At 41.4% G+C, this 21937-nt stretch overlaps 3 protein-coding genes across 4 annotated transcripts; 2 read left to right on the top strand and 1 right to left on the bottom strand.

The window, feature by feature from the left end:
• The first annotated feature begins 1527 nt into the window (after nucleotides 1-1527).
• LOC116603515 (alpha-N-acetylgalactosamine-specific lectin) lies at nucleotides 1528-7962 on the top strand. Its single transcript, XM_032364834.2, has 2 exons — nucleotides 1528-1764; nucleotides 6561-7962. Exons 1-2 carry the CDS (start codon nucleotides 1680-1682, stop codon nucleotides 7268-7270), a joined length of 795 nt encoding a protein of 264 aa, XP_032220725.1. The 5' UTR covers nucleotides 1528-1679; the 3' UTR covers nucleotides 7271-7962.
• On the bottom strand, nucleotides 7476-11751 carry LOC5519873 (potassium voltage-gated channel subfamily A member 2). Of its 2 annotated transcripts, XM_048729434.1 has the most exons (4): nucleotides 11313-11751; nucleotides 10037-10249; nucleotides 8483-8591; nucleotides 7476-7917 (listed from the first exon to the last, which is right to left on the bottom strand). In XM_048729434.1, the coding sequence occupies exons 2-4, from the start codon at nucleotides 10174-10176 to the stop codon at nucleotides 7894-7896; spliced, it is 273 nt and encodes a 90-aa protein (XP_048585391.1). In that variant the 5' UTR covers nucleotides 10177-10249; nucleotides 11313-11751; the 3' UTR covers nucleotides 7476-7893. The 2 variants fall into 2 exon arrangements, with proteins under 2 accessions (XP_048585391.1, XP_001639663.2); XM_001639613.3 differs by lacking the exon at nucleotides 11313-11751 and having other exon boundaries at nucleotides 10037-11290.
• A 2089-nt stretch (nucleotides 11752-13840) lies between these two features.
• Nucleotides 13841-20590, top strand: LOC5519791 (degenerin deg-1). Its single transcript, XM_032364612.2, has 6 exons — nucleotides 13841-15657; nucleotides 16446-16608; nucleotides 17252-17311; nucleotides 17661-17871; nucleotides 19260-19351; nucleotides 19845-20590. The coding sequence occupies exons 1-6, from the start codon at nucleotides 14788-14790 to the stop codon at nucleotides 19982-19984; spliced, it is 1536 nt and encodes a 511-aa protein (XP_032220503.2). The 5' UTR covers nucleotides 13841-14787; the 3' UTR covers nucleotides 19985-20590.
• The last annotated feature ends 1347 nt before the right edge of the window (nucleotides 20591-21937 follow it).

Genomic DNA, 21937 nt, shown 5'->3' with positions numbered 1-21937 from the left:
CGGCTACCGGGAGGCTGTGACGCTGTTAAAACCCCGATACGTGGACCGGTGTTTTCCGATAACGTCCCACTATCGAAAGCCATACTTTAATTGTACAGAATAACATTTCGTTGATGTTCATTGAACTAAACTTCGGCGGGGAAAAGCGGGTACACCCACTACCGAACCTTCTGTTATTTTCAGGACAGGCTACCCCCAAATTTAAAGATCAACAGCCATCGAGGATAGCGAGTAAACTTATTTTTTTTTTAGTCAATACTATCAGATATTTAGATTTGCAAGTATCTCTATTTGCATAGGCCGGGAAAAACCCGGTGAAGCCCAGCTATCAGACGCAACTTCTGTTCAGCGTTAAGCCTCTTGAGGGCTTCAGAGAAATCCCTTGCTTCTCCCGGGACTTCATGTTTGGGTTTTTTCAAAATGGCGGTCTGAAAAATCGTAGTAAAAAGGAATTCCTGGAAGTTTACGTGGAAATTCTTGACGTACACCGTTGTAGGGCGAAAAAAAAGTAAAAAAATGATTGAAGTGGATTTCCAAATATGGTTAGGAATGTGCCCTAAAAAGGAAGTGACCGAGCGAGCTAGAGAAACGACAGTTCATAAATTAACCCCGGTTTCTGAAGATCGGGATACCTGTGGTTGATACCCGAGTTTCTGATTGGGCTCCCTGTGGTTGTTATGCCCCCCCGAATGGTCCTCCGAAATTTTGATTGCTCGCGCAATTTTTTTCTCCTAAAAATGCTCGGTCTCGCATAAAAAACGGGGTGTTCGCAAAATACCATTCGGATGCCCTTCTAGGACAAGCTTATGGGCATGCAACAAAGGATGCTGTACTAGAGACTCCATGCGTAGCCCACAGTGCTACATTTGTACTACATTATTGGCTTAATCCTGGTATGGAGGTATATCGAAAACACTACTAAGGGACGGACCAGGGGAGGGGGAGGCAAAAAAATTCGCGTAAAGAAATAAAAAAGAAACAAAACTTGTGCAGTCCGATTTTGCCCCACAAAGTTTTGTGCAGCAAGAAAAAAAAAATTAACATCGTTGAACACATACACCTTTAGCAGATGATCCGTTGTCGGATGCGAGCTGTCTAGGATTAAGCTGCTTAAAAATACCACTTGATCTGGAATAAAAAACAACCTCCCCATCTTGGGATCAAGGATGTATTTAGCGAATTAAAAGCCAAATGATTCCGCTTTGGAAAGTGTTCCTCTTCTTAACTTCAAAAGAGTGCTCTTAAAGGGTTTTCAAATCATTACAGTTCAAAACGAAAATCAAATCTAAAGATTTTAGAGTGGTAGTTACTTTAAAACACAAAACGTGTATTTTTGGATAATAAAAGAGTAAGAGATAAAAAAAATAGGTTTCTATAATGAATGCTCCTTATGAATTACCCCTAAATTGTGTAGCTTTCTATAGCTGCCAAATAGAGAGAAGTTTGATTTAGAAATGTATCTGTTTGCTTTTGAAATAAAAAAGGGAAGGGCGGCTTTCAGGTATTTGACAGAATATCATAAATTTCTGTGTTCTTTGACGTAAGAGGTTATAATGTTTGTATTGTCTGTTCTTTATGCATTTCCAACCCCGAAAAACATCTGTCAACTAATGGGAAAATTCTTTTTTTCGATGATGCTACATGTGAAGTTGCAAAAATGATCATGCTCACAAGCTTTGATGAGTGAAAAGAAAATGGGAAAAGTCATACGAAAGAGGGTATTTTATTTTAGTTTCATCCGTTGTTATTGCTTCGCGTGCTTTGGTAAGTAGCCAAATCACACTGTTTAATCTAGCCCAAATTCAACGACTTCTGTACTTTTTGCTTTTCAAGTTGCTTTTTTCAAGTGTTCGAAATCCTAGGAATCTTATTTAATGTATTCTTACTTATTATATCCCCACCCATTTGCGCTAAAAAAAATGCACACTGTTTACGTGATTGTGCTCGTTGTATTGTTAAATGATGTCTAGCGTTATTCCTATTGAGCGCAATTATAACCAATCTCTTTTTTGGGGTGTTTTCATTTTCATCGTGTTCCTTAATTGCGGCGCGTCAAATAAGACGATTTTTTCAGCTGAAAGAAACAATGATGTATCAACTTTTTGTCAATTGGGTTTCGCGAATTCGTTTTAGGGCTGTTGTAATCCGTTTTAGACTAAGAAGTCAAAATTGATACTACACTTCTAAGCAGGGTCCCTAAAAGTGTCTATTCTAGTGTCTCATTAAAGAGTTAGTGGTAGAAATAAGAAAATACCGGAGTTTATGTCTATTATGTAAAATCAGTGTCCCCATAGATGAGATATGAAGATTTGGGATTGTAGGAAACATGATAACAAAGTCAAACAGACCAAGCTGCAAGCTGTATTCATTTTGGAAATCAGAGTAGCACATATGGAATGCAACAAACCACACCGAGCTTTTATAATGCCCTGTGTCTGAAATAGCCCGCATTTCTTAAATAGCTTTGATTTATCAAAGCAAACCAGTTATATTTTTTAGTTTCTATGGCCACAGTTTTTAGTGCTTTTTAGCTTTAAACCAGCTGTACAGTATCCTTTAAGCCGTTTTTAAAGCGGGCTGCTTTTGTTCTGGTCCGCTGTCGGTGAGATGAAAGGCGTCTGCTTATAATAGACCGGCTTCAATCAAGCGTTTGGAAAGTAAGAGTTTTTATTTTTTTTTATGTCAGACCATTTTTCCATCCTGGTTAAATACCTAGTTTTTGTTTTAATCGATTCGATTTAATCTTAATCGCGTTTTTTTTTATGAATTTGGTGAATGAAACCATAGGACTTTAATTTTTCTTAGCCGCGCAAATGGGAATGGTCGAGAGCATCGTTTTCCGTTTTGCCCGGAAAATCTAAAACATCACACTTTCCATAAACTTATTAAAATTCTGAGACGGCAACGGAAGAACTATTGATGGATAGTTTGTATCACTATATTACCAATGATTACAGCGGCGTAGCCAGTATTTTAACAGGAGGGTGTAAAGGCCCTTTCAAGGCATTTTCTCCTGTATTTTAAATAATGTCTCATACATTTACTGTATTTTTGGCTGCTAAAAGGGGGGGGGGGGCGCCCCCCACCCGGGCCCCCCCCCTGGCTTCGCCCCTGGGTTAGATAAAAATATCTTCATATAATTTGTTTCTAAATACTGGCTAAAAGCAGTGACAAAGGAGTAGCTTAAAAGGGCTCTTTGTAAACGCTTTTAAAAAACGTCCTCAGTGCTATTAGAATTGTCTATACAACTTCAGCGCATATTAAAGTATAAAAGACTAAAATTCTTTTAAAACTTTACCCAATTATACAAGTATATTTTAAATCTCTTTTATGTTAGCCTGATGAACATTAGTCTGCTTAGCAGACACTAAGGGCGTGACACTAAGAGCGTGACACAAAGAGCATCACACCTAAGAGCGTGACACTTAGAGCGACTGCTAAGCAGGCTAATAAACATAGTCGTTTATGTGTTTCAGTGGTACTACCCCTGTAACTCTTACCTTTCATAGTGGCACTACCCCTGTAACTCTTACCATAGTGGTACTACCCCTGTAACTCTTACCTTTCATAGTGGTACTACTCCTGTAACCCATACATTTCATAGTGGTACTACCCCTGTAACTCTTACCTTTCATATTGGTACTACCCCTGTAAGTCATACCTTTTATAGTGGTACTACCCCTGTAACTCTTACCTTTCATAGTGGTACTACCCCTGTAACCCTTACCTTTCATAGTGGTACTACCCCTGTAACCCTTACCTTTCATAGTGGCACTACCCCTGTAACTCTTACCTTTCATAGAGGTACTACACCTGTAACCCTTACCTTTCATAGTGGTACTACCCCTGTAACTCTTACCTTTCATAGTGGTACTACCCCTGTAACTCTTACCTTTCATAGTGGTACTACCCCTGTAACCCTTACCTTTCATAGTGGCACTACCCCTGTAACTCTTACCTTTCATAGAGGTACTACACCTGTAACCCTTACCTTTCATAGTGGCACTACCCCTGTAATCCTCACCTTTCATAGTGGTACTACCCTGTAACCCTTACCTTTCATAGTGGTACTACCCCTGTAACTCTTACCTTTCATAGTGGTACTACCCCTGTAACCCTTACCTTTCATAGTGGCACTACCCCTGTAACTCTTACCTTTCATAGTGGTACTACACCTGTAACTCTTACCTTTCATAGTGGCACTACCCCTGTAATCCTCACCTTTCATAGTGGTACTACCCTGTAACCCTTACCTTTCATAGTGGTACTACCCCTGTAACTCTTACCTTTCATAGTGGTACTACCCCGTAACTCTTACCTTTCATAATGGTACTACCCCTGTAACTCTTACCTTTCATAGTGGTACTACCCCAGTAACCCTTACCTTTCATAGTGGTACTACACCTGTAACCCTTTCCTTTCATAGTGGTACTACCCCTGTAACCCTTACCTTTCATAGTGGTACTACCCCTGTAACTCTTACCTTTCATAGTGGTACTACCCCTGTAACTCTTACCTTTTATAATGGTACTACCCCTGTAACTCTTACCTTTCATAGTGGTACTACCCCGTAACTCTTACCTTTTATAATGGTACTACCCCTGTAACTCTTACCTTTCATAGTGGTACTACCCCTGTAACTCTTACCTTTTATAATGGTACTACCCCTGTAACTCTTACCTTTCATAGTGGTACTACCCCGTAACTCTTACCTTTTATAATGGTACTACCCCTGTAACCCATACCTTTCATAGTGGCCCTACCCCTGTAACCCATACCTTTCATAGTGGTACTACCCCTGTAACTCTTACCTTTCATAGTGGTACTACTCCTGTAACTCTTACCTTTCATAGTGGTACTACCCCTGTAACCCATACCTTTCATAGTGGCACTACCCCAGTAACCCTTACCTTTCATAGTGGTACTACACCTGTAACCCTTTCCTTTCATAGTGGTACTACCCCTGTAAGTCTTACCTTTCATAGTGGTACTACCCCTGTAATCCATACCTTTCATAGAGGCACTACCCCTGTAACCCTTACCTTTCATAGTGGTACTACCCCTGTAACTCTTACCTTTCATAGTGGTACTACTCCTGTAACTCTTACCTTTCATAGTGGTACTACCCCTGTAACCCATACCTTTCATAGTGGCACTACCCCAGTAACCCTTACCTTTCATAGTGGTACTACACCAGTAACCCTTACCTTTCATAGTGGTACTACCCCTGTAACCCATACCTTTCATAGTGGCACTACCCCTGTAACCCTTACCTTTCATAGTGGTACTACCCCTGTAACTCTTACCTTTCATAGTGGTACTACCCCTGTAACCCATACCTTTCATAGTGGTACTACCCCTGTAACTCTTACCTTTCATAGTGGTACTACCCCTGTAACCCATACCTTTCATAGTGGCACTACCCCAGTAACCCTTACCTTTCATAGTGGTACTACCCTTGTAACCTTTACCTTTCATAGTGGCACTACCCCAGTAACCCTCACCTTTCATAGTGGTACTACCCCTGTAACCCTTACTGTTCATAGTGGCACTACCCCTGTAACCCATACCTTTCATAGTGGTACTACCCTGTAACCCTTACATTTCATAGTGGTACTACCCTGTAACTCTTACCTTTCATAGTGGTACTACCCCTGTAACCCATACCTTTCATAGTGGTACTACCCTTGTAACCCTTACCTTTCATAGTGGCACTACCCCTGTAACCCATACCTTTCATAGTGGTACTACCCCTGTAACTCTTACCTTTCATAGTGGTACTACCCCTGTAACCCATACCTTTCATAGTGGTACTACCCCTGTAAACCTTACCTTTCATAGTGGTACTACCCCTGAAACTCTTACCTTTCATAGTGGTACTACCCCTGTAACTCTTAACTTTCATAGTGGTACTACCCCTGTAACCCATACCTTTCATAGTGGTACTACCCCTGTAACTCTTACCTTTCATAGTGGTACTACCCCTGTAACCCTTACCTTCCATAGTGGTACTACCCCTGTAACCCTTACCTCTCATAGTGGTACTACCCCTGTAACCCTTACCTTTCATAGTGGCACTACCCCTGTAACCCTTACCTTTCATAGTGGTACTACCCCTGTATCCCATACCTTTCATAGTGGTACTACCCCTGTAACCCACACCATAGTGGTACTACCCCTGTAACCCTTACTTTTCATAGTGGTACTACCCCTGTAACTCTTACCTTTCATAGTGGTACTACCACTGTAACCCTTACCTTTCATAGTGGTACTACCCCTGTAACTCTTACCGTTCATAGTGGTACTACCCCTGTAACTCTTACCATTAATAGTGGTACTACCCCTGTAACTCTTACCGTTCATAGTGGTACTACCCCTGTATCCCATACCTTTCATAGTGGCACTACCCCTGTAACTCTTACCTTTCATAGTGGTACTACCCCGTAACTCTTACCTTTTATAATGGTACTACCCCTGTAACCCATACCTTTTATAGTGGCACTACCCCTGTAACTCTTACCTTTCATAGTGGTACTACCCCTGTAACCCTTACCTTTCAGTGTTAGCTGCCACAATGTCTTGCCCGTCACCCGACTGGTCACAGCACAACAACGCGTGCATCAGATTAGTTTCAGATGAAGCCACCTGGTCGATCGCAAAATCTAGTTGCCAGGAACAAGGAGCTTTTCTTGCGACCATCCTAACCGCAGATGAGAACTCGTTTGTGGCGTCCTTGCTCCGCGAGGGCGGCAAGACAAGCGCCTGGATCGGAGTCAATGATCACGTGACACAGGATCATTATGTCTGGGTGGATGGCAGCCCTATCGCGTTCACGAACTGGAGTGGGGGTACACCGCCGACCGATGCTAATAAGAACTTCGGGCGCATCGATGATAGAGGAGCCTGGCTTACGGATTTGGATCAGTTCATTAGTTGGCCGTATGTGTGCAAGTACGTTTCTCCAATGGAAACGCCCCCGTCTGGTGCGTATTACTCACAGTTATACACAAGTACACACGGAAAGGTTCTCGTCAATCACATTTTTAGCCACAAAAAAAGGGTGACTATCTTGGAGTGCGCCGGCTTGTGTCTTGTAGACCGTCGCTGCTTATCGTTTAACTTTAAGCCTCAGGGGGGCACTCAGATGGGTTTGTGTCAGATGAATGACGCCATTACGGTGGAACACCCTGCTGATGTTTTTGACGACGCTGAGTCTACGTACGCAGAGCCTTCTCAGTATACAACAACTGTGCGCGCGAGCAGAATATAAAACACTTTAGTATGAAAGGAGATACATTGTGGCCGATTTGACTTTAGGTCAAGTTTTTCCGTTTCCTCCACTACCATGTTGTGGTTCAAGATGGCAAAACAGGAAAAAAAGCATTTTTAACTGCACTTTTATTGCAAAACGCTTTAAAAGGTTTTGCTGTATCAGAAACTTTCAGGGTATTATAAAACTATGAGTACAAAGCTTGTAGTTTCTACAAGTGTTTTTTTATTTGTGTTTCTTTTTTCTAGAAAGTTTTTGGTATGTGACATACAAAGCAACACCTTTTCCTGCATGCCCCAAGCGAGGATAAAAACATTATTATTTAAAACTCTATTAACATTGTACACACGCTAGAGGTTCAAAGCAAGTCTCTGTCGCGTGTCTTACTTTTAAAAGGGTTTGTTCAATCAAAGTATGAGTATGAAAAACAGATATATTTATCCACCGACGCATTACAAACAGAACGCTACGCTGTACATGTTACAAAGAAACCTTTGATTAGTTTAGAGCAGATAGCATTTGCATGCACAACATTTGTGCAATTGTCGCAATGTTAGTCATATGACGCAATCTGGACGCAGACCAATGATTGACAGATCATGATTGACGTATCCGTTGTGCCGCTAACCCTTTGAGATGTTGCCAAACTACGGAATAAAACAAAGGGAGTATGTGTCGGAAGTCCAAACAGATTTGAGGCCAGTGTATTTTTGTTTTGCAAAGGGAGGAAGGGGAGGGGAGTGGCTATCCACCTATGCGGACAAGTTGGATATTGGTATTTCCTAAATCGATATCCTCTTACTCCTTCTGAGGGCCTTGATAGATCTGCGCACTGCCTCCTCCCCGTCGGCTTTTGTGTCCCAGTGACTTCCCCTCGCATTTCATATGTACAATGACTATGAACGTACTGCCACCCCTCCCCTCCCCTCCCCTCCAGCCCCCCCCCCCCCCCCCCAATCTCCCTAGCATTTTATCTATATAATGTGTATAAGCGAACTTCCCAGATGGGTCAAGCAGACGACCCCTCCCCCTCTTCCTGTACCTTCATCTGTACGATTGGTTTAAGTAGATCCCCCCCTCCTTCTTCCCTTCCCACCTCCCCCCCCCCTCTCGGGTACCTTCATCTGTACGATGGATTTAAGGAGATTCCCCCCCTCCTCCTTCCCCTCCCTTCTCCCCCCCCCCCCCCCCCCCCCCCCCCCTCTCGGGTACCTTCATCTGCACGATGGGTATGAGCAGACTGCTTCCCAGGAATCCCGTCAAGATGGTAGCCACCCCACACAGCTTTCCCAGCATCGTGGACGGCACCATGTCACCATACCTGGTGATACAAAGAGATAGTAAACGAGGACGAACAGTAAAACATTTACATGATAACCATGTCACCATACCTGGTGATGACCACAGAGATAGAAAACGAGGACGACCAGTAAAACATTTACATGATAACCTTGTCACGATACCTGGTGATTACCACAGAGAAAAGAAACGACGACGAACAGTAAAATATTTACATGATATAACCATGTCCCAAAACCCACCTAATACAACGATAGGAAACGAGAATGAACGGTAAAACATCTTACATCTATTTCAAATCAAGATTGCATATGTTGTTCCATATGTCGTAAACTGCAGTGCTTTTTCAGAATCAAATTTGCGTAAATGAAAGCAATTCCAGATTTAACTATATGCCTAAGCATTCACGTGAGGCTTTCAGAGACTAGGAACTAGCCATGTTTTCGTTACACACTAACCACTGCATGTTACGAAACATGGATTCCCGAGTGCAAACTTAATTTTCAAATAACTACACTATTAGAAAAAGGAAGAGAAACAATAATAATATTAAAAAAGGATAGCGAAAAACTCCCTTGCAAAATATAAAAAATATTTTAGTTTTTTAAACCTTTCGACAAAAAGATCCACAAAATGGTAAAACACTAAGGCCACTGGCGAACACACAATCCCCGGACCAAATTTTAATTCTAGTCAAAGGCATTTTTCGGGCGGTACCACCATTAAAGAACCGTGAAGTATAAACGCATGTCACCGCATCACGTTCCGAACCCAAAAAGCATAGCCACTAGATAGCGGTGTGTTGTGTTATTCTGATCTCCCCAATATGGAGTGTTCGTGGTCAAAAAGATAAGCAAATAAAAGATTGAAACGATAGAAAAGCTCCATCGATATGACCTTTTTCCTAACTTTTTTTCATAAAAAATAATATACAACAATAATAATACATAGTGCACAAGAAAACATCTTCAGTGCTCTTAAGAGTTTGAGCACTAATTTATTGAAAATCAGAAGCCAGTTTAATTAGCCAGAGATAGCTGCTATTTGTGAGAATAAATTGCAAAGTCCTACTGCAGTGTCTGTATATAATTCTTTCCTAATAAAGTTTAATCAAATAGAGTTAAAATCAAACATTTATAATATTTTTGCGCTTATTGTCTTTCACAAACGCCGCGAAGTCGTGAAACGTTTTCATAACATACACGAAATAAACTTCAATAAAAGCGCGCGAAAAGTAGAGAAAATGACATTGTGAGAAGTTAAGGTGGAACAAAATTGGCATATAAAAACCTTTGGGATTAAGTACAAATGTAATAATTTGCCGTATTCACCCCCGCAGTTGTGCGCTTTGCTATTTGCTTGTATACGGAGCCTGTCTAATGAGTTTCGTGCTGGGGCCTCAAATTTGATCTCTTAACCTGTTTTACGTATTAAAGTATAAAACCCTGGTTAATAGCGTGCACTCACCCAAGGCTAGTGATGGTGACCGCAGCGTACCACATGGCGTCGGGAATACTCTCAAACTGCGTGTCGCTGCTCATCTGCTCCACATAATAAATAATCGTGGAAAAGAATACCAATAGCATGAGAACGCCGAGTGTAACCATGACATAATCTGTAAGTCCAGTGCTTGTGGCGATGGACGCAATGGCGCGCAAACGCTCCGAGCGTTTCGTCAACCTAATGATACGAAACACCCTAAAGAGTCTTAGGATAGTCAAAAAGGAGTAATCCTGATGAATGTTGAACGCATAATTTAGGATTAGTGTCAGATAGAATGGAAGTAAAGCCAATACGTCGATAATATTCATACCAGCCCGCGCGAAATGAAGACGTTGTTTGGCGGTTGCCAAACGCGCGCCATAGTCAGCTGTGAAAACTGCGACGCAAAAAGCGTCAATTGTGAAAAACACATCTTCGTGGATCTCCCCGCACTTACGATTGACTTCGCAATTGTTTGTTTCGGCAACAACCAGCAGTGCGTTTAACATAGTAACAAGAGAAATTATATAAAAGTAGATTAGCGCGCTAAATGAAGTTTCCGGCTCTGTCAAAAAAGACCAAATTTTCTCCCGATTCCTTTTGACGTAGAACGCCTTGGAACTTATTGACTCCGTCAGGGATTTCCCCTCGGTGTTTTTTTCGCAATGTTTGCAGAGCACTTCTTCACAGTTTTTTCCGTAATACTCCTGACAACAGGTATCCTGCAAAATGTCCTCAGTGGGGATGTGAAAAAACTCTAGCTCATCTAATAAACTATTAAAGCATTCCTCGTCCGAAACGTGAAGTCGGCCGCTCCGCAAATAGTTCAATATGTAGCGAAAAACATCCGGATCCCTGTCAAAGAAGAACTCCTGTTTATTTTTATCGTAAAATTGACCAATCTGTAAGCTTCCGAGTAAAGAGTTTGGAAATCTGTCAAGAAGATGTGTCCGTACCACAAAAACCCTGCCACCGACGTTTAACGCTATCCTTTTCCTTCGCTGTGGGCCGAAAAATGAATTGTTATCTGCAGTGCGTTTAGAAGTCGACTTCACGGAGGTGTTAGCCAAGTTACCAGACACTGGATCTAGCGCAGTTATTGAATGACGCATATTAAATGCATCCCTTGTGGACTCGCAGTCTATAGTCTGTTGTCGAGATGTATCGGCGATCTGCCGTGAATATAGCCACAAGCGCATATCCGGATCTCTATGCAGAAATACCACAATTTCATTTATTATAGATAGCAATAACCGCTTACCACAAGCAGACGTCGCGTACCAAGAGGCCCTTAAGAAACGTCAAAAAAGGACTCACTTATTATCCCATCTCGTCAGTCGATTTGAAGGTTTTTGTTCTGGAGCAATTATCATTTCGCGCGTGCTGTGTGCGGGATTGACACTAATTAAGGTAGAAACCTATCAAATAAAAATAACACTGGCGAAATTGAGGGGAAAACTTTCCCTCAAATCTGACAAACAATGTAATATAATCCCACCGTTAGGTTCGCTAGGAATTATCCACATTGGCTTAATCGTTGGAGTGTTCTTTTTAAATAAGTATTCGATTTTAGCTTTGCCTTTAATGTTTTACGGGAGCAGGTGCAGATCTAAAAAAACGAAAAGCTGTGCGAAACAAATAAACAAAGCACATACTAAATTCAGTGCGTTTAACAATAATGCAGATTACTAGAAACATATAGCGCTTCATAGCAATAAAACATAGAGTAAACCCAGTGAGTTCTTAGTAAACTTAAAAGGCTTGGTATCATCGTGGTATGGGAAGCCCTTAATAGTCATTACTTTAACTATTTAAAACACTCAGTAATTTTCACTTCAAACTGTTCCCAATTGTGGTTGGAATATATACAAACTCGTTTCAATTTTTGTTCACATCTGAATTGTATACGACTGGTTCTTATTTTTAAATGCGAAATAGTGTTTATCGGTTTATGCCTTGACGATCATTTAGTAAATTGATTGATTCAAGAGGGGGCGAGCGGTATCCAGGGAACTAGCCTTCATCCTCTCTCCATCACATTAAAATTTGACGGCTCAGCCGTTAACACTTGCAGTCAATATAATTCCTTGGGTACATAATTATTCTACCTGCTATCCAACGTCATGATAAGTGTTTTATCAACAGCATAGAGAGGCGAATAAAGTAGTATGAACAATATTAGCAATAACGCTTTAGCAGTAACGCTTAACGATTATAGACCCAAGAACGCTATGGTTGAGCCTGTGTAAGATGATTTATTATCATCGTAGGATGATGCTCACATTTCGCCCGAAAATTTGAGCGTAGGCGTCACAGTCGATACTGTAAGAACAATCTCGTTTCCAGAGCCCGCGTCCCGTTGTGCCAGCGGCAAGGTACATGAACATTTATGGAATTACTTTTTACTTCATTTAAAAAAAAGAAGGCTAATCAAGCCACCATTTCACGCGCATTGCAGAGTCAAATAAGCTCATTTTTAAGCTATTTATACGTATACCCCTCCCCCCCCCCCCCCAAACAACACACACACACTTTTTTAGTTATTTACAAGCCCGTCAAAAGACCGCTGTTACCTAGTCAGCGGTATCCGAGCGTTCCAACAGTGCTTCGCGGTCCCATCTCAAATCCATCGTCGCTGTGCTAATGCTAGCACAAGTGATTGCTTGTATTTTTCTAGGAGAGTACCCTAGGACATAATTAAGTCTATTGGGGCATAATTTAGTGCTATGATACAGATGTTTGCAAGCAAAGGTGGATTCATGTTTTGTTGCTGTTTGTTGGTTTGTTTGTTTGTTTGGCTTGCCTGGATGAGAAAATAATTTTCCAATGAATCACCACAGCTCTCCTAAATGCTGTCTTTTCTGAAACTAAATTTATTCTGAAATTATTTGGACTGCTATTCTCTGGGTCTGTATAAGCTGGATATGATGATTTGCTTAGCTTTAGGGTTAAAAGACTTTAAAACTTACTATCTAACTGTGGAAAGAGGCGTATTGACTACTCATTTCATGCCGAACTCCCACAACGCTTTGCAATTCGTAACGGCAGCAAGATGATTCCAGAAGCCTTCACATAGTGGACATTTGTGTTTTGAGGCTATGGAAATGGACCTGGAGGATCATAATAAAGGTATCTATTGGTATCTTGATTTGTGTTTGCTGATCTGTTTCCCTTGTGTTGTAGTCTGAGCATTTTGTTGAAAGGGTCCTGCTGTTTTTCCTGGTTGGATTTGAGATTTGTCTAAGAACCTGAGCTATTTTATGGCTGAAGAGTAGTTGCTCTTTACGCTCTACTTACGCACTATATATATGGTCTCTATGTAATGGCAAAATAAAATGACCCCCTCCCCCGGATTATAGGTTTATTTAAGCTTGAAACAGAGAGGGCTACAGAAGTTTCATGGTGAACACATGGGCCTATTTTAAGGGGGACCGATTATTCTGGCGTCTCTTGTTATAATACTTAAAAACACTTTGGTTATAAAGCCACCAGGCTTGAAAGAGCGTTATCAATATATAGGGCGCCTATGGCGACTAAAACAGGAGGTATGCGAGGGACTTGATAAACTTCGACAATTTAGATAAGTCTTAATGGCATTCTAGTGATTTTCAGATAATAGAGCATACTAACTTTGTTTAGATGTTTAGGTTTAATTTGCAAGTCCATAGAATTTTTAGGCATTGAAAAGGTATGTCAAACCTCTCTGTGAAGCAAAGTAGTGGCGTTTCGAGTGTTAGCTCTTCGTTTCTTTTGCTCCGACAAAGGGCTAACGCTCGAAACGTCATCGCAACTACTCTGTTTTTCAGAGTCGTTTAGAATACCTTTTCAACCTTGTATTGATCTATGCCTTGTCTACACCGCGCCTACGCAGACCATCTAGCTTTTGTACTTGTCTGTAGTCTTTCTAGATAAACCATTCGATTTTTTAGGATTCAAACTGTGCGATCACGATATTTTCCTCGTGTAATAATCTTCCCTGTGTATTGCTATTAAGGAGATGATAACTAGGAGTGGGGAGTCGCTCTGCCCTGGGAAACGAACACGCCAGGTGCGAATGTAAGGAAGATTGGGATCAACTCGAGCCCAACTTCCTTGAGAAGGGAAAAGGCTATCAAAGTGTCCTGACGGCGACAGTGTGAGCATTATGTAGTCGGGCCTCAACATAATACTCAGTGTACTACACTGAATGCAAATTTTAACTTAAAAGTTTGCATATCAAAGGCCTTGATGTGAACAATGGTCAGCGGGTCACTCGTGCTTGGTAACGGGATGACTCGACTTCTAGACACAGCGTGAGGATGATAACAAATCTAGTTGAAATAAGAAATTAGTGCACGAATCGTATAAGATATTTGCTTAAGGTCAGATGTGCTTCTATTGATAAGTCTACTTGATTAGAACTATTATTATTTTCTTGTTAGAAGACAATTTGAATAATAAGATTCACAAGTTTTGGCAGATAAAGTAAACATCCTTCCCCCTTTACTTACAGTTTTTCTATATTTTGAAAATTGAAATATTAATTTTTAATTAAGTTTACTCTCTCTTTTATTTCATCCAAATTCTATGCATCATCAGATCACGTAGGTGCTTCGATAGGTGGCACTTCTATTCTAATTAAAATATAACGACATTTTGATGAAAGTAACGAGAGACAAGTATATGTTGCCCGTAACAAGCGTTTGATGAAATTTCCCAAGGCCAGGCTGTAATTGTACGTAAAAAGTGGGGGAAGAATGAGGGAGAGCGAACAAACTGCCGTACAAGACTTTGAATATGGAGAAAACATCGACCAAGACGAGCAAAACGAATCCGGCTTCAAAGATTTCCTGGATAATACAACACTTCACGGTGCGAGGTACTTGAATGAAAAACATTTTCTGCGTAAGTTAATTTGGGCGCTTTTTCTCATTGCTGCGTTTTCTGTATGCGGATTCCAGACTTTTAAATGCTTTTCAGCGTATTACGAGAGACCATTCTCAACAGTCATGATGAAAAAAAGAGTTCCAGAGTTAGACTTTCCGGCTATAACCATATGCAACCTGAACGCTTTGAGTAAGAATCAATATGTTAAAATTCAAAGAATGTTTAAAGACAACAGAACAGATGATGTAATTGTAAAGGAGATTGAGGAACTTTTGAATATAATGGGGTCCCTTCATCAAGGTGGTAACATATCAAGAGAAGACCAGGAATATTTACAGAAATTCTTCGACCCTGCGTATGAGCTGAGAACGAAAATTCTTTACGATGCGCTTATAAACTATTCACACCAAATTGAGGGAATCCTGTCCATGCAGTGGTTTGGTCCATGTAAATGGCAGGGTCAACCTTGTAATGCAACAAACTTCACTCACATTATAGACTTAAAGATGGGGAAGTGTTACACTTTTAAATCTAATCTGAAATCATCTCTTGTTGGGCCAAATAATGGCTTACGGCTCAGGTTGAATTTGGAGGAGAGCGATCATGTACGGAACGCGTACGTGCCGATGTCAGGGTTTAAGGTTGTTATACACGATAGATGGGAATATCCCTTTCCAGACGAAGAAGGTTTCGCACTTCAACCCGGTTCACATGCGTACTGTTCGATACGGCAGAAAAAGGTAACAATATTAACATTGTACCATGTATATATGTCTTATTTTGTTATACACCAACAAAACATGATAATATTACATTATGGAATAAGGGCGAAAACGTTAATTATAGGGGGTTAGGGTGGTGGTTGTGTGCGTAAGGTTTAGGGGAGGAAGGGGGGGGGGGGCAACATTTGGAAAGGACATATAGCACGGAGGGATAAAAAAATGTCCTTCTCAATTAAAGGAAAAAGCCAACTGTAGGAAAAAGCCGATGTAGCTTTACGACAAACAAATTAAACGCTTTTTCGGAGTCGCTAGGTTTATGGTCAAGTTAGAAATAAACTAACTGAGAACTAATATGTGAAACCACCAGGTGTGAATGGTGGGATATGGCATTCTGATAAAATGAGCTGTTGGGGTCCTTTAACCCATGGCAACGAAGTGCTAAATTATTACTAATTATTAATATACCTAATTCTGCTTAATTTTCGCGCGTAGGTACTAAAATTTGCGAGTTTCACGATTTCAAAAAAATTCGCCAACATAAAGAGTCTACCTGCAAACACAATGTTTCTCTGTGATCGCGAAATTAAAGACTAGCGAAATTTGCTGGTAAAATTTTCGCGAAATTTAAGACGCGCAAATATAAAGAAGAACGAGGTAAATATTTAGACTTTTTTAGAGCAACCTCGGCTGTTCAGGAAGATCATGCTATTTCTAAAATAAGTAATGATAGGGCTTATAAAAAAAACATGCTTCTTCTTTCCGTCCACGTTAGCTAGTTCAATCCTGATGTTTTTTTTTTGTCTTAGATCATTAATCTACCGCACCCATATGAGACCAAATGCAATAAGAGAAGCAACTACTTCAGCGATCACTTCAACTTGCCTTACTCCCTTTCCGCCTGCATCAAGCAGTGTCTATACGACTACGGGATGGAAAAGTGCAATTGCCAACCGCTTTTCAAATTCAAAGGTAAGTGTGCTCAGGCCCGAAGCCAGGATTTTCAGCGAGGAGTTCGTTTACCCATAAAGCGGACCATTTTCTCTAAGATAGCTCGTCATACCTTGCAGCATATAATAAGTTAGTGCTAACTAATTTTCCTCAATTCGAGCGGACCTTCCAGTCTAGAACCGCCCCCCCCCCCCCCCCCCACCTGGCTACAGGCCTGATGCTTATTGTTGAAGCTGTGTTTTGGTCAATTATTCTTGTTATCCTGGGCGCGAGAGGCTTGTTGCGTTTGTTTTCCGCTCACGCTGGGGCTCGCTCTTTTGTTGGCATTCGTTTGTCGTGGCATCAGGTTTTTGGTTCCTGGGACCCAGGGTAGTCATGTGTTGACACGAACCAGGAAGAAATCTCTACTCCCTAGAACAACTGCCGACCAAAACTACGACTCTTTACCGATGGAACCGACTACCGATGGAACTAAGACTTTTCACTGATGACCAATAGTTCACCGATGACCGATAGAACCACGACTCACCACCGATGACCGATAAATCAACGACCCATCCACCGATAACCGATAGACTGATAGAGCCAGGACCTACTATCAAATAACCGATTTCTTGCAATCCTTTCTGAAATATCATAAAATTTTATTTGTGCCTTGTTTTAGAAAACGAAGAATTTTGTTCCGTCAAGGATGTATTTGAGTGCATTTATCCAAAATTCTATGGTGAGTAAAATGTAACAAACGCTAATTGTAGCACTTCCACGACATTGGGTTCTTAATAAATATGTCCAGTACATATTTTACTGCCCTAAAAGGATTGAAAGGGAGGGTGAATCTTTTACTGCGATGCGTGGTAGGGTGCTCTTTTACTGGCATCAGATATGGGTGCTAGGAAGGGGGGTCTTTTACTGCCATTAATGATTAAGGGACGGGTTGTAGGGAGGGTATCTTTTACAGCTACTAATGGATGGGTGGTAGGGAAGGGGGGGGGGGTTCTCAGCTATTATGGCTAAGAATCGGGGTGCCCCATAGAGTCTCACATGGAAGGGATAGCTGTCATTACATCTTACAGGTCAAGCTCTTCCCGACAAAGTCGCCAAATGTGCAAATAGTTGTCCCGAGGCCTGTTCTTACACCAAGTACGATGCCAAGCTTTCCTACGCGAACGCGGTAGGGAATGCCTTTTCGCAGAGCCTGCCACCGGTCACTAGCAAGGGGGCCAAGTCTGAGTCGTACAAGCGCTTACTGAACCTGACAGTAGAGAAAAGAGAGAAGTATTTCCGGTACGTCGGCTTTTGACACCTGGCGCTATCCGCCCAAAACCCTGTGCAAACTGTGCGGTTATTTTCTAACTGTAGCGGTAGCCCTTTTTACTACTACGAGTGACAAGAGGAAAATAAAAAAAAAATGAATTTAATCTGATAATTAGAAAGAAGCACGTGGAATGGCGTTCTCCATGATACATTTCAGTCATATATCGGTTTCGCGACAAAAATTTGCGATGTTTTCCTTATTTATCAGGGCCGTAGCAGGGGGCACGTCCCCTCAATATTTTTATAAATTATAAGGAAATGACTAGTAGGGGCGTGTATGCCCTCCTCAATATTTTTACAAATTATAAGGAAATGACTAGTAGGGGCGTGTATGTCCCCCTCAATATTTTTATAAATTATAAGGAAATGACTAGTAGGAGCGTGTATGCCCTCCTCAATATTTTTATAAATTATGAGGAAATGACTAGTAGGGGCGTGTATGCCCCCCTCAATATTTTTATAAATTATAAGGAAAACACTAGTAGGGGCGTGTATGCCCCCCTCGATATTTTTATAAATTATAAGGAGATGACTAGTAGGGGCGTGTATGCCCCCTCAATATTTTTATAAATTATAAGGAAATGACTAGTAGGGGCGTGTATGCCCTCCTCAATATTTTTATAAATTATAAGGAAATGACTAGTAGGGGCGTGTATGCCCCCCTCAATATTTTTATAAATTATAAGGAAATGACTAGTAGGGGCGTGTATGCCCTCCTCAATATTTTTATAAATTATAAGGAAATGACTAGTAGGGGCGAGAATGCCCCCCTCAATATTTTTATAAATTATAAGGAAATGACTAGTAGGGGCGTGCATGACCCCCTCAATATTTTTATAAATTATAAGGAAATGACTAGTAGGGGCGTGTATGCCCTCCTCAATATTTTTATAAATTATAAGGAAATGACTAGTAGGGGCGTGTGTGCCCCCCTCAATATTTTTATAAATTATAAGGAAATGACTAGTAGGGGCGTGTATGCCCTCCTCAATATTTTTATAAATTATAAGGAAATGACTAGTAGGGGCGTGTATGCCCTCCTCAATATTTTTATAAATTATAAGGAAATGACTAGTAGGGGCGTGTATGCCCTCCTCAATATTTTTATAAATTATAAGGAAATGACTAGTAGGGGCGTGTATGCCCCCCTCAATATTTTTATAAATTATAAGGAAATGACTAGTAGGGGCGTGTATGCCCTCCTCAATATTTTTATAAATTTTAAGGAAATGAATAGTAGGTGCGTGTATGCCCCCCTCAATATTTTCTTAATGTTTCTGTATTGTGCCATCCCCCCCCTCCCCAATCTGCTATGTCCTTGTATGTATGTCATAGACTATTTATCTTTTTACTTTAAGGGAAAACGTCGTTTCTTTAGATGTGTATTACGAGGAGCTGAGTTATGACCAGATCGAGCAGAAACCAGCTTTTGACGACTGGGCCTTAATCGGTAATTATATTCAAGGATTTCGACATCGCTGCATGAACTAGACACAATCCAGTTTTGGAGCCATGTCCACCCAGGGAAATCCTTCTATCTGACCTCAACCAATTGGAAGTTCTGCTTCACATGGGTGCCTTACTCAGGCCCGTACACAAGATTTTTATGGGGGGGGGGGGGGGGGGAAGAAATCTGAAAATAAAGTTGACCTAATTTTTCCGGGGGTGTGGGGACTGAGTTCTCTGATCAAAATCTGACCACCCCCGAAAAAAACAAAAAAGGATTTTATGCCTTTGCAGTATCTCCACGGGACGTTTATTGTCAGATTTACATACCAGAGTGATCTATCTTATGCTTTATAGTTTTGTCTTCATATAGCACGTCTATGAGAACCGAAAGTGGACCTTCGGCTGTTGTGGGGGGGGGGGAGGGGGGAGCGTTCGCACCCGCTGCAGCCCCCCCTGGGTACGGGCCTCCTCACTTCTATTTTGTTTTATCACAGGTAATATAGGCGGTTATTTGGGGCTGTTCCTTGGGATGAGTTTGCTGACAGTAGCGGAGCTCTGTGACTTCATGATGACGTCACTTCTTCGTTTTTGCAAACAGAAACAGAAGGTGTTTAGCGGTAGCACAAACAGATGACTTGTCAATCAAAATGCAACGACTATAAGGAACTTTATATCCATAACACTTTCTATTCATAGCCTAATTGTACAATGAACATCTTCTTTCGCCTTTAGTCATACCAGAAGATGTTTGCTATGGATGCATGTCAAACTTCTCGTTCACGACTTAAAAAAGACCTCGATGATAGAAAGCCTACTGTTTCCACCGATGCCAGGTCCTCTCGACCGGAACGGATTTCGGGCTCAGACGGAACCTGCTAGCAGGGTTTGGATGGGGGGGGGGGGGGGGGTGCATGTCGGTAGTCAGTTAAAATTTTCCATAATTTGTCGGTAGTCGGTAAGAATTATCAGTCTTTGTTGGTAGTCGGTGAATCTAAGCTAGTATGTTGCTTTTGCACGTCGCTCTTGTACTTGATTTCATGTATAAACAAGATTAAACATTATTTAGGATTGATTAGTAATTAATAACTTATTGATAATAAATTAATTATGGATTAATAATTGACTGAAAAGTTGGTGCAACAGGAAATAAATAGTGCAGATTCTGAAATGGCCGAATTCATTGACGATGGAAGTAAAGAGTAAAAATACCGGAAATAAAAAGATGAAGGTAGTCAGTAAATATTTTTTGTCGCTAGTCACTAGTTTTTTTCGTGTTTTGTCGGTAGTCAGTTAATTTCTAAGCCGTTTGTCGCTAGTCGGTTAACCCCATCTAGACCCTTTGCTAGAAGTCGGAGATGTAGTTGATAACCTAGTAATATTTTTATTGCGTAGCGGTGGTCTCCAAGTGCCTTTGCAGGGGAGGATCCAGGAGTTCATCTGAAATAGGGGGAGTCTAAGGGCTCACTTCTAGACCCGCCTCTGCCTTGACCATGCGGTTATTCATAAAGGTTACAGATAGCTCACTTCTAGACCCGCCCCTGCCTTGACCATGCGGTTATCCATAAAGGTTACAGATATCTCACTCCTAGACCCGCCCCTGCCTAGACCATGCGGTTATTCATGAAGGTTACAGATAGCTCACTCCTAGACCCGCCTCTGCCTTGACAATGCGGTTATCCATGAAGGTTACAGATAGCTCACTCCTAGACCTGCCCCTGCCTGGACCATGCGGTTATTCATAAAGGTTACAGATAGCTCACTCCTAGACCCGCCTCTGCCTTGACAATGCGGTTATCCATAAAGGTTACAGATAGCTCACTCCTAGACCTGCCCCTGCCTGGACCATGCGGTTATTCATAAAGGTTACAGATAGCTCACTCCTAGACCCGCCTCTGCCTTGACAATGCGGTTATTTATAAACGTTACAGATAGCTCACTCCCAGACCCGCCCCTGCCTTGACCATGCGGTTATCCATAAAGGTTACAGATAGCTCACTCCTAGACCCGCCCCTGCCTGGACCATGCGGTTATCCATAAAGGTTACAGATAGCTCACTCCTAGACCCGCCCCTGCCTTGACAATGCGGTTATTCATACAGGTTACAGATACAGCGAAGAAGAGGTAGCAGCTCATTTTCTTTTTATTGCTATAACTTTTTTCTTTGTTAAGAACTGTGTTATTAAGTGTATTATTATATTTATTTCATTTATATCATAGATATTCAATAGTATTCTCCTGATTACTTGTTTTTACCTTAATTCAACCCTGCCTTACTAAGCTCGAAAACAGACAAAAATATGCAAGTTTTCAAATGGCCTTTGATCTTGGTTTGAATACCTCACATTGAGCGGATGAAGGCACGTACAGGGGCGTGTCTAGAAACCGAAGAGTGGGCTACAGGGCAGTAATTCACTTGCCACGGATCAAATCGGCATCCTTTGCTCTGGTAACAGGTGCGTAGTCTGGGAACGAGTGTACACGCCTGATTTTATCGAAACAAATCTTGAAATTGCATAATGTGAACCGACTCGATCCAAAATGTGCGGAAAATGCTTTTTTGGATCCGGATTTTCCCACCCGATTTTGT

The sequence above is a fragment of the Nematostella vectensis genome, chromosome 6 (assembly GCF_932526225.1).
Source record: "Nematostella vectensis chromosome 6, jaNemVect1.1, whole genome shotgun sequence".
NCBI classification, from domain to species: Eukaryota; Metazoa; Cnidaria; class Anthozoa; order Actiniaria; family Edwardsiidae; genus Nematostella; species Nematostella vectensis.
The sequence above is the reverse complement of the archived record's forward strand: the minus strand, read 5'-3'. Positions and strand labels throughout refer to the sequence as shown.

Bases quoted from the DNA above. Each gene is read 5' to 3' on its own strand.
- LOC5519873 (XM_001639613.3), bottom strand. From the start codon at position 11,250: ATGCGCTTGTGGCTATATTCACGGCAGATCGCCGATACATCTCGACAA. The intron at 8,592-10,036 runs GTGAGTGCACGC...TTGTATCACCAG, and splicing joins GTCACCATCACTAGCCTTGG to GTATGGTGACATGGTGCCGT. The intron at 7,918-8,482 runs GTACCCGAGAGG...TTTATTCCGTAG, and splicing joins TACCCATCGTGCAGATGAAG to TTTGGCAACATCTCAAAGGG.
- LOC5519791 (XM_032364612.2), top strand. From the start codon at position 14,788: ATGAGGGAGAGCGAACAAACTGCCGTACAAGACTTTGAATATGGAGAA. The intron at 17,312-17,660 runs GTGAGTAAAATG...TACATCTTACAG, and splicing joins CATTTATCCAAAATTCTATG to GTCAAGCTCTTCCCGACAAA. The intron at 19,352-19,844 runs GTAATTATATTC...GTTTTATCACAG, and splicing joins TGACGACTGGGCCTTAATCG to GTAATATAGGCGGTTATTTG.
- LOC116603515 (XM_032364834.2), top strand. From the start codon at position 1,680: ATGAGTGAAAAGAAAATGGGAAAAGTCATACGAAAGAGGGTATTTTAT. The intron at 1,765-6,560 runs GTAAGTAGCCAA...CTTACCTTTCAG, and splicing joins TTATTGCTTCGCGTGCTTTG to TGTTAGCTGCCACAATGTCT.